This window comes from Netta rufina (assembly GCF_964035555.1).
Source record: "Netta rufina genome assembly, chromosome: 3".
Taxonomy (NCBI): Eukaryota; Metazoa; Chordata; class Aves; order Anseriformes; family Anatidae; genus Netta; species Netta rufina.
In genome coordinates, this window is record NC_140125.1 from 110,039,473 (window position 1) to 110,051,784 (window position 12,312).

The following is a 12,312-nucleotide window of genomic DNA, read 5'->3' on the forward strand; positions in this document are numbered from 1 at the left end:
GGCCACAGGATCTTTCACAGAGGCAGAACTGAGAGCTTGATGCTGAGTCCTTTCACAAAGACTCTCACTGTAGGTGACAGCAGTAAAGGGGGTACCTGCTCACTGGTGCTGGCAAGCCACAAGCAGATACACAGAGGATAGTCCTATCATTGTCATCTTGGTCATAGACCATCATCATTCAGAAGTATATTGGTTTGATAGACCAGTGTACTATACCAGATAAATTGTCTACATTGGGGAAGTCTTTTAATCTTGTTCCTTAAATCTTCCAAACCTGGAACTACAAGTAATAACTGTGTTTCTAGCTCTTCATAAAGTAAAGGAAACGAAGTAACAGCATCCATTCCTATGGCTATTTTATCTGTAATATTGATGGTCATACAGCATTACTGCCTCAGTTTACTCAACTATAAAGGAAGACAGTGATAGTTAATGACTTCTGAAGGCTGCTGCTCATAAACAAAACTATGTAATTCTGTATGCAAAAAGACTGTCCCAGTAGAAAGGAGACAGCCTACAGATTTGAAGAATGGTTCAGGGCTGGCATTTCCTACCCACCCTCCCCGCCCTTGGCCACAGGAGAACCAAAGGCCCTGAAGGTGCTAGGCCATATCTCTCTGGGTGTCCTGCAGAGTCCTTCTATATAGGGCATGCTATACTCATGGAGTTTGATCTGTTAATACTGACAGAGCCACCCCCCTATCATGGAAGCTCCAGTTGCACCTGTAAATAATGAGGAAAAAGTTACCAAAACATAGGAGTAAGAGGTGTAGGTGGGTTCAGTTCATGGCTACAGGAGTGTAGTTATCATGTCAAAGGAGATGATTACAGTCTAAAGTAGCACCAGGAGTGTTTTAGGTTTGATATTAGGAAGAACTTCTTTACTAAAAGGGTTGTTAGGCATTGGGATGGGCTGCCCAGGTGAAGTCACCATCCCTGGAGGTCTTTAAAAGACGTTTAGTTGCAGAGATTAGCAATATGGTTTAGTGGAGGACTTGTTAGTGTTAGGTCAGAGGTTGGACTTGATCTTGAGGTCTCTTCCAACCTAGACAATTCTGTGATTCTTCTCTGCTCTGAGACCCAAGCTGGAGTCTTTGGTCATAGGCCACCAACATATGAAGGACATGAAACCGTTAGAGACAGTCCAAAGAAGAACCATAACGATGGTCAGAGGGCTGGAGCGCCTCGCCTATGAGGACAGGCTGAGAGAACTAGGGTTGTTCAGTCTACAGCAGTAGGGTTAAAAGTAGATGGTCTTTAAGCTACCTTCCAACCCAACTCAGTCTCTGATTCTTTGACTCTAGAATTTGGATTTCCTAGCATGTGCCATGTTTGCTTTGCATAATACAGCTTCTCTCTAGCTCTCTCCTTTTGTAGTTCTTCCTCTTAGCATATAAGTTTCACTGAAGGTGAAGGGAGGGTTTGAGTTATTGTATTCAAGACAGCAACAGGACTTGGACTACATTTCTTAATTTTATTTTTAAGAATATCAGAGTTAATGTCACCAACAGGAGCTGTATGAGAATAGGCTCTTGGTTTCTTGTACCTCAGAGACCAGCATCTATTCTAGTGCACATGGAGGTAGGTTTTGTTGAGTAGGGAGCCTATCTGCAAAAAGGAGAAAATCCAGTAATTAGGGTGCCAGCCCACCTACAGTTCCATTCTCCAGCTCAAGCATTCCCTTTGAGATCAGGAGAGCGGCAACATTACCGGCCACATGAACAGTGCTGAAGATGACAAGGAGGTCAAATTGCCTCTTGGTGGAAATAGTAAGTATTTCAGAGAATATTCCTCAGTGGTTAAAAGACACAGAGCCAGAGCTAGCCTTGAGACCCTCTGTGAGCTGCAGAAGGGGGGGAGCTCAGGGCCGCCTGCCCCCACACAGCACTTTGAAATTCTAAACTGAGGAGCACCACATAGGTGCCAAGAAGTTTTATGGTTACACATTTGGGCTGCACATAGGTGTGCTGGAGGGGAAGAAAGCCTTCTGCTAAAGGGCTTCAGATGGTTCTTCAGAGGAACTTATCTCTGCAAGGCAGAAAGTCATACACATCTATATCTATATAAAATTTATACATAGTGTAGGTTTATACATACATTAATGTATGAGTACAGATACACCCCAGCTTCTGAAGAGCCAGGTTTCTGCATTTATGATAAGTTACAATAAAATTAAATCAGATAAAATTCATGGCTGTAATATATACAGAACTTAGTCATAGAGAAGTCACCCTGTTCCCAATAAAGCAGCTTGCTGCCATAAGTTAGAAAAATTGAGTCCCTCCAAAAATGCTCCTTGGTTAAGCTTCTGCATTTCTGCTTCTTTACACAACACGAACCTAGGCTTGTTCTCTTATCACTACATTAAGCGCTGTAAGGAGACTGATACAGCTTACTTATGCTTTGAAACATTTAAAGTAGGAACCTGCCTAAGATTTGTCAATGCGCTTGGTGTACTGCTTCGGTGTTTCTGGATTTGCATGCCCAAATGGAAGTAGAATGTGTTAGGAAGTGACAATCTGAAGACTGACAAAAGAAAAACTATCAGGTAGAAAAAAAACACTTGAACCAAAGACTCACATCATTAGCTTACTCTTAGAAGACTAAATGTCATAACCATATATCAACAGGAAACTATGTTCTAATGAAGACACTAAAATTTAAAATAAAAACCAAAAACAAGTGTACCAAAATGAATTAGGTAAAAGAACAAGTGTAGTTTTTCTTAATCTTTAGATATTTAATAGATAGTTGTTGCTGTTCTAAGAGACTAAAAGCAGCACACGGTTTTAAAAACACTAGCCAGGTCAAAGTTAGAGTACAGTAAAAGAACCATTTCTATCAACAGCCAGATAGAGCGTGGCTAGTTATAACACTGACTTATCACCATTTTTTCCAAGTGGAAATATCTGTCTGCAGTAGAATTCCATTATTGTTTCTATTTTCTTAGAAAAAAACAAATCACACAAGACTTCTTTTCCCCTTAGATTCTTATCATTCACCTGTTGAAATTGTAGGAGACATTAAGCATAAACAAAGAAGATTGATCTCCTTTCAACTTGTGTTAACAGGGATATAAAAATAACATCCCAAATACCAGAGGGAAAAGCATGTGGTCATAAAATATCCACTTAAAAGGCAAAGAGGTGTTGATTCAACACTTAAAGAGGATTTTTTTTTTTTTTTTTTAATATATAAAACCAGGAAGGTGCTTACTGAATTTTAGTATAAACAGTCCTCTAAGGTAGACAAAGTACTACTGTCACATTGTCTTTAAAATATTTGCTGATATTGAAATTGATTTTGTCTCACATACTGTTGTAAAATCTGAAAAGGTTACATGAATCTTAGTTCAGCCATGGAAAGAAATTTAGAAAAAATTTTCCTTGAATTATCAGTGAAGAAAATAAAGGACTGTCTTATCTATTAAGAATTCTCATTTTGCAAACTGACAATGAACAATTTTTTTTTTTTTTTTTTTTTAAGAAGACTAAAGAGTAGAGAAAAAGTTAAATAGGCATCATATAGCTTTATTTTTTTTACAGCTCTTAAATCACTGTCAATAGGGAGAATCTTGAGATGTCGACTAACCCGGGGGAGAACACATCTCTATAGATGAAAGGTTTTAAATACTGCATTTATATTAAACAATTTCACGTTTGAGTCTTGGTTTGAAGAGAAGTATCAGACTCAGGAAACCACATCAAGGACAGAGTTCATGATAGACTGCCCCTTCCTCATGCTTGGTTCTCACATCTGTTCCTGGATATTACATTTTTCCTCCCCACCCCTGTAAGAGGGGAGAAGGTGGCTCAGGCTACCCAAGGCAGCCCACACTGTGCTGGTAGATCACTGGCAGATGAAAGCTGCAGCTCCTCAGAGGAAGCACTGCAGACCAGGCTTATTTATTGGGAGACAATCAGCATGATATAAGATGTACAGGGAAGTTGCCATACCACTTAAAGTGACTATACTTGTATTCTGTTAGGTGCAAAGCCCTAGTAGCACATTACAGATGTGCCCTGTGAATTCTCAACAGCTCATGCCTACAGACTGAGGAATAGCTGGTGCCTAAGCCATTCAGTTAATATAGGGAAAAACAGTAAGCACGAAAATCACTGTCAAGTCTCATCAGGCTTACAAGTTTTGCCTTTTCCTTTCATTTCCTTGCTGACACTTTATTTGCTGACTCATTCCTCAACACCATAGCTCCATAACTTTAGTCTTCACCAACCAGAGAAGAAAGAAGACTAATTTAGCATTATAGCCTCTTCTACTGGAGGACAGTCCTGAGGCACAGCTAGGGACTTTTTGTCACTCATCATGAAGCCCTGTTTTTTTTCCCCTCCCCAGAAACATTAACTACAGATACACCTAGCAGACAACTGGAAGATGGACAAGACTTTGAAACATGATCTTGAAATTATAGAATGATCTGTTTAATGGAATCTCTGTACAGGTATAACAGCAGAGCTACAAGTATTTGTGTTTTTCTTCACAAAGTACAAATAGATTAATGGGATAGTTTCTTGCTCAAGGTACCTTTCACAGCAATCCCTTGTAGTAGAATTTCATTTAATATAAAGTTAAAAAGCAAACAGCCCTGTACACCCATTATTGTGTCTTTGGCTCTAAGCAATAATGATTCATGCTAAGCAGTCTTTCCTTAGAACAGGAAAATACAGTACTGGATCTAAACTCTTCTTATATCACTACTCAGATGCAAAGAAGTCAAGAAATCTTCTACCCATTTAAAAAAAAAAAAAAGGACAGGATTATCTGACAGGAGTGCCTACTTAGCATACCTTATAACAAGGAAAAATCCTAAACACTTTATAGATGAAGTCCATGTATTATCATTACTACTGTAAGTCTCCACTAAAAGCTTTTTTCCTTTAGGGTGACAGATTACTCTGCTAAGCAGAGTTACTGATGCTACTTGTGACTGATTTACCCCACAACCAAGGGAGGCAACTTGACATTGCAGAGCCACAACCCTCCAGTGAAATCCATCCACAGCTTACAGGTTTTCTGACAGTTGCCACTACAAAAATAATATATTTATTTCCAGTTACTTCAAAAAAAAAAAAATTACTGATATTAAGGTCCCTGCAACACTTTATTCACCTTAAAACTTTAAAAAAGCATATAATAACAAATGATTTGCAGTTGACATTACATCTGCTGCTACCTTTCCCTTTCTACACCAAAACAAATGCTTCCAATTGCAAAGTGGCTAGACAAACTTCAGACATGTTAGCTGAGAAGACTAGGTCAGATGCCAGTCACACAGAGATCAAGACTACTAGACTCTAGAGGAGTAGAAGAGAGCAACACACTACAGTTGATTAAGAGACAAAGATACAGCTATACATGGTTAGTTGACAGTTTCATCAGTAGACAGTGTATTTTGCAGTGTCCTTGAAAGTCGGGGCAGACTGAATTTGCATAGGCTATTTAACTGAAAATTCATAAAACTAAACAGTTCTGTTTAGTCTTTTAGCCTCTGTCAAAAGTCAGTGTATTCACCTACAGAAAGGAGAGAAAAAGGCTTCTGTGCATGATGTTAAATGAGCAGTACATTCAGCATATCAGTAATGTGATCTAAAAGCGATACCTACCTCTGCCAGTCATGTTTTCCTTCCTAATAAGCACTGCCCCAGATGATGCTTGCCCATGTGGTTGTGGTTCTGTACTGCGGTCTAATGAAACATTTCAGCTTTTAATATTCTGTACAGCACACACTAGGACTAGGAGTCTGCCATCTGACAAAGCTCCTGAGAGCATATGCTGTGCTGCTGAGCAAGCTTCAGGAATGACTTGAGAAATGTTTTTCTTACCAAGTCTATGTTTCCCAGGATTGCATCTCCTCTGACAAAGGAAGTTGGAAGGCTGTGCCATAGTGCTGCAGATCACCACGCTGCAGTGGAAATACAGCTACAAGGTAAAAATATTTGTAGTGTGTACAGGGAGTCTTATTTGGCAAATATTGGATACATGTACTGATTCCAAATGAGATGAAATGAATGATGAGTCACTAGTCTCTATTTATTACTCCTATAGTGTTAAGTCTTAAAGGAGGTGGCTAATAGCATCCAGCAGCACCTGGCCAGCTGAGATCTTCTACAGTATTTGCTGCATGCACTACTCCAGGCTCATGCATTGAGATCACTGCACGGCAAGCCAGAGATATCTCACCTGCTTTTGTAATGGAGTAGTGCCTTCTATAAAGGTGAACATTGTCACTTCAAATCTCTTCAGGTGCTGAGGAAATTTTACTCTGGTGCTGTAATTAACTTTGTGGAAGACTGTTCTGTGAGAGTCTTTGCTGTTTCCACACCTTTTTGGGAAAATGAAAAGTGTATTTAATCTAAAGCTTTATCACTTTGACAAGGTCCTTCTGGAAGCAAGGAGGTGAAATGAGGAAGTTTCCTTTTTTCCTCAAGCCATGGTGGTAGATGATAGAGCCTCTCCCAGTCACAGTCCCTGTCTTTTGCCATGGTATTTAGTTGTAGTAATAGTTACTTTTTATTCTCTTATAAATATTAGCTAGAAGCTAGTATTTCTGCCAACCCCTGGTGACCTTCTAACACCAGAAGGCATAGCTAACGTGCAGGCACCCTCGTGCCCTTCACAGATTAATAACAAATACAGATTCAGGACCAAAAATCCTTCCCAAGTGACTTCTGTTCTTACTCTTTCCTTCCAACTAACATTAGAGGCTTTGTGCTCAGCAGTTACCAGACACACGAGAAAAGCTCTCCTTACCCATTTATGAGGATTGGCCACTGTGGAAGACTGTCCTGACTTTTTGAGTTTGTAGCCCAGCAGTCTTCCAGGTTTAGTTCCAGTCTTGGATCTGCAGGCTGCAGCAGTTCTACTTCAAAATATAGTGTTTCCTTCAGGTATTTTACCACAGGATATTCCAAATCTTGATAGAGGTCAGAATAAGACTCATCTAGAAGAGAACATTGATGGCAAAGTTTCCTTTTTACAGAGTAGGTATTCACCAGCTTTGAGTCACTCTGCTTTCCACCCCTATTTGCTCTATCACAGTGGCACAAAAAAAAAAAAATAGAGATGTCAACAAATAGGGCTATGATGGTAGAAAAATAAGAACTAGTAAGGAAAGCAAAGACTTGAACTGTATTTTTTGGCTCTGAATATCTAGAGGAGAGAAACTTCCTTCTGTAAAATCTTTTAAGTCAGACTCATTCAAAACTGCTTTTAAAAAGGTAACAAAGCAAAAGCATCAGGTCCACTCCAATCAGGGTGATGTTTTTGTTTAGACTTCAGTTAGAACTTTTTGCCAGCAGTGTTACCATTTTACAGCAGTAATGCATGTAGCTTCCTTCTGGCAGAAGTTATGGTTATTGTGGTTTGTGGTAATTTCTCCACTCACCTCACTTCAAGCACTGCCATCACATCCACTACACAGAAGTTGATGTGCTCATACCAAGCAGAAAAACCACGAGACTTGGTTGCACTTGGAATGATCCACTGTAGATACTCAATCATTTGTGTTGCATTCTGGAGGTACAACCTCTCCCAGAGGCCTTGAAGATATTTTTCAGTACACACTGGTGATACTCAAAAGTTGCCTGGACATAGTCCTGGGCAACTTGCTCTAGGTCACCCTGTTTGTGCAGGGTAGTTGGACAAAACCTCCAGAGGTCCTTTTCAACACCATCTATTCCAAAAATTCTGATCATGAAGTTACCTTTAAAAAGCTTCAATGAGAGGTCAAGAGAGCCAAACCCTGGCTTAATACTGGATGACGGGTTCTTCTTAGTTTCATAATGGACATCAACAGTCTGCTTGATTGTGTATAAGCATACAAACTTTAATCTGAGGGAAGAGGCTTAACATTAGATTTTAGAAAACAATTTGGACAGCCTCCCTCTAGGAAATGTCACTTACTTGTATACTGGTGAATCATTTCCAGGCCTGAAGTAGATTACCTCATTCTCATATGTTATTGATGTGCTATTAAACTGAAGGATACATATTGTTACAAACAGGACAGTTACTTTAGAAATGACTTTGTTTTTTAAAAAACATCCACATCCCTTCATTTGACTGGCAGATGGCTCTGAGTAGAGTACACTTGGAAGTGGTGAGAAGTTACTGTCCTGCACCTACTGAACCAAAGCAAGCTACAGCTAACAGAGTCATTATCAAGAAGTAACTTATCAAGTAACAATATCTTGAATGACATAGCACCACAGAAAGAAGTGCACTGGACCACAAAAAAAGGAGTTCTGTTGATTATGTTAGCAGAATCATTGCCTAGCATTCAGAGAAGTAAGCTGCTTTTGGTGTGACTAGAATTTGAAAGTGATTTGATCTATTATTTTCCCCCCCCTCCTCTCTCAAGCCTCTCTATTTAAACAGTATGTGGCAGGAAGAGGAATCTCGCTCTAATGCTGGTTTAAGTATTCATTAGTAATACAGAACCAGCTTCTATAATACATCAGTATGTACTGGCAACAACAACAAAAAAATCACATTCCAGACTTACTAAACAATTCATAAAGTGTCAGACTACATGCTGGTTTCAGAAAACAAGCACATCTGGTTCTGAAAATTTCTTTCACCAACTAGGAAGGTGAAGTTTCAAAATTCAGCCCAACAGAATTTGGTATCCTCAGAAAAGGACCTTAGGTCTGCCTCATATTGAAAGTGACTACTTATGAGTTGTGATCTTTTGCAGCTTCTACTCAGCTCTGAGCTTCTGGCAGTTCTAGTACTAAACCTATCTCAATAAAGAGTAAACTTCATATCACTAAGCACTCACTTTTCTTCTTGTTCCACATGTATTCACATTGAATTTGAAAGTTGCAGTCTTCTCTGTTACTAGGCTTGGCTTGCAGTTTCTGTCGCTTAACACAAGGAGGCTGGTATCCAGGTCTGCAAGTCTTACCAGTTTCACTGCAGTAATAACCACAGTGCCATTGGGAAGACACTCTGAAAGAGGAAAAAAAACAAAAACATTTTTCAGTACAAATCAGTTCTTCAGACTCCAGTTGTTCTGTTCTGTAGCTTAGTACAATTAAGAGGTTCTGTATGGGTTTACTAACAAGACTTTTAGCAGCTCACGAGGATGAAGATCTTAAAAAGACTTCAATACTTCCTTGATTTTCTCAAAGTTAACACCAATAGAGTGTGCACTAGACAACTAACAATTTAACTCACCTTTCTCTTCCTAGAATGTCTCACTCTCTCCCAAAGATTTTTCTACATCTATTTTTCTTTTGTCTATGACAAAGTGACGTGCTTGGTGGATGAGGGAAAGGCTGTGGATGTGGTCTACCTTGACTTCAGCAAGGCTTTTGACACCATTTCCCACAACATTCTCCTCAAGAAACTGGCTGCTTGTGGCTTAGACTGGTGTACACTTTGTTGGGTTAGAAACTGGCTGGATAGCTGAGCCCAAAGAGTTGTGGTGAATGGAGTCAAATCCAGTTGGAGGCCAATCACTAGTGGCATCCCCCAGGGCTTGGTACTAGGGCCAGTCCTCTTTAATATCTTTATCGATGATCTGGATGAGGGGATCGAGCGCACCCTCAGTAAGTTTGCAGATGACACCAAGCTAGGTGCGTGTGTTGATCTGCTCAAGGGTAGGAAGGCTCTGCAGGAGGATCTGGATAGGCTGGACCGATGAGCTGAGGTCAACTGCATGAAGTTTAACAGGGCCAAGTGCTGGGTCCTGCAACTGGGGCGCAATAACCCCAAGCAGAGCTACATGCTGGGAGAGGAGTGGTTGGAGAGCTGCCAGGCAGAGAAGGACCTGGGAGTATTGGTTGATAGTCAGCTGAATATGAGCCAGAAGTGAGCAGTGTGCTCAGGTGGCCAAGAAGGCCAACAGCATCCTGGCTTGTGTAAGAAGCAGTGTGGCCATCAGGGCTAGGGAAGTGGTCGTCCCCCTGTACTCAGCTCTGGTGAGGCCACACCTTGAGTACTGTGTTCAGTTTTGGGCCCCTCGCTACAAGAAGGACATGGAGGTGCTCGAGTGAGTCCAGAGAAGGGCAACGAAGCTGATGAGGGGTCTGGAGAACAAGTCTTCGGAGGAGCAGCTGAGGGAGCTGGGTTTGTTCAGCCTGGAGAATAGGAGGCTCGGGGCAACCTTATTGCTCTCTACAGGTACCTTAAAGGAGGCTGTAGCGAGGTGGGAGTTGGTCTGTTCTCCCACGTGCCTAGGACGAGGCGGAAGGGGCTGAAGTTGCGCCAGGGGTGTTTTAGGTTGGATATTAGGAAGACCTTTACCAAAAGTGTTGTTAGGCATTGGAACAGGCTGCCCAGGGAAGTGGTGGAGTCACCATCCCTGGAGGTCTTTAAAAGATGTTTAGATGTAGAGCTTAGTGATATATCTCCTACAGACCTTAAGTTGAGTTGTCTTGTAGCATATTACCTGGCAGAAAAATTGACAGGCACATAAGGTATCACATCAGTGTAAGATCTAGAAACATTTCAGATAGTGTGGGCTTATGTGACTTACACAACCCAAAGAGCATTAAAAGCTAAACATATCAGTGGCAGTATACTTACGTATTAGCTCTGAGGGGGAAAATCTGCAGGAAACTGAGAAGTCCTTATTAGCCAAGGTGACTCCATCTTTTAAGGTTAAATGGAGTGAAGCCAATACTCCAAAGGTATGAATTTCCTAGAGAGGATTATCACAGGTTAAATGAAGATCCACTACTCTTCTAGAAAAACTAAAGAACTAGGAGGAGGTTATCACAAGCCAGAGGTAATTGTCTTTGACCAAAACTAAACCCACAAGAGATTTTTCCTCTTAACCTAGAAGCAGATGCAGAACTTCAGTAGATTCACAATACAACAAGTGTGATTGCCTGTGCAATTACCATTAATTGGTTCTTCAGCCCTTTAGTACTGCCAACATTAGCCAAGGGAAATAAGTGTTCTTCCAAGGAAAAAAAGTCCTTCTTTAAGCCTTTTAAGTCTATCCAAAGGGAAACTATTTTGAAAGCTTCATTTTATCTACAAGGGTGTAGTATATCATGTTCATCTCATAGCTAGCACATCTTTTAGTTGATACAGACTGGTATCCTTACCTCATAGTCCAGGAGGGAAGAAAGGAAAGGGACAGAGATGGCCAAGTGAGTACCATTATCACTCAGGCTGTAGTTGTACTTCTGTGCAGCCCCTGGTGTCAGGTGTCGGCCTGAGATGAAGGGCATCCAGTTCTGGTCCACATTCCCATGAATGATGTGGAGGTGGAGGCTGTTCTCATCACAAAACCCCCTTGCACTGGGCAGTACTGTAATACAGCTAAGGGTCAGCCAACATGCTAGGTGTCAGAGTTTAATAGCACTATTTAGTACTGACAGCATCACTAGCTGAACTTCACCCAGTTAGCAGCTGAGTTCACAGTCAGGTAAATTGCAGCCAGATAAATACAGTTTTGCATAGATTTCTCTAGCTTACCAGCATCTTTAATAGCAGATAGTGTAACAATGGGGACAGAGAAGGTCTCACTTGTTGGATGAATGATGAACTCCAGTGTGACATTCAGTGTGTATGTTCTTATGTCATCTCTCAAATACTGAAATAAAACATTTTTAGAAATAAAAAAAATACTGAGTGATATCATTTCTACACCATGGTATGCTGCTCTTTCTTAGTACACACCTCTTTCTTAATGCTTTGGGCATCAAATGACACATGTATTACATAGGCTTTGCTTTGATTAGCATATTTAATCTCATATGTTCGATACCCATGCTGAACAGCCTCGGGTACTGTGACAGTTGCCCCCTCAATGGTCAAGTTCACAAGCTCCACATCCAGGAGGAACATTCCCACTGTCACATTCATTATCCTTGCACTCAGATTAGAATCTGAAAAGGAACATACTAGCATCAATATCCTGTCAGTACCAAAACCTTCAGTAAACTCAGTGTTAGGATACTTACTGTTGGTTACAGTGAGTTCTACTAGTTCAAATGGTGTTTCCATCTCCTTGATGATGGTATGTTTGGTTAGTCCCCATTTGTTATCCTCCCACTGGTGTTCCAAGAACAGGTTGATGCAGTATCTTGCCCCATGCTGTCCACTGTTCACAGAAGTCTGGAATTTTATAACCAGCATCCTTTAACATAACATGACATATATAAAGTACAAACTGTATCACAGCATTACAGGGTCAGATAGAGCTACAGTTCCAAACAATTGTCCTCCTCATCTCTGTGGCTCTGCTTTTATGCTGGGAAGGAAGTCTGAAAAACCAGCACCTGTGAGGAATCATGCACTCGTGTCATACTTACTGTATCACTATAATAGGCTGTATTT

The 12,312-nt window shown here is 40.7% G+C and overlaps 1 protein-coding gene across 1 annotated transcript in view; it reads right to left on the bottom strand.

Moving 5' to 3' along the window:
- Window positions 1-676: 676 nt before the first annotated feature.
- Window positions 677-12,312, bottom strand: part of LOC311208054 (uncharacterized protein) — a gene marked incomplete at both ends in the record, with an annotated part of 33,579 nt that continues 21,943 nt past the window's right edge. The window contains 12 exons of the mRNA XM_084284472.1: window positions 677-723; window positions 5,841-5,937; window positions 6,199-6,340; window positions 6,769-6,958; window positions 7,721-7,848; window positions 7,921-7,994; window positions 8,798-8,967; window positions 10,549-10,663; window positions 11,076-11,281; window positions 11,449-11,566; window positions 11,653-11,861; window positions 11,937-12,090. Of these exons, the coding sequence (XP_084140598.1) occupies window positions 677-723; window positions 5,841-5,937; window positions 6,199-6,340; window positions 6,769-6,958; window positions 7,721-7,848; window positions 7,921-7,994; window positions 8,798-8,967; window positions 10,549-10,663; window positions 11,076-11,281; window positions 11,449-11,566; window positions 11,653-11,861; window positions 11,937-12,090 (1,650 nt within the window). The remainder of the gene's footprint in view (window positions 724-5,840; window positions 5,938-6,198; window positions 6,341-6,768; window positions 6,959-7,720; window positions 7,849-7,920; window positions 7,995-8,797; window positions 8,968-10,548; window positions 10,664-11,075; window positions 11,282-11,448; window positions 11,567-11,652; window positions 11,862-11,936; window positions 12,091-12,312) is intronic.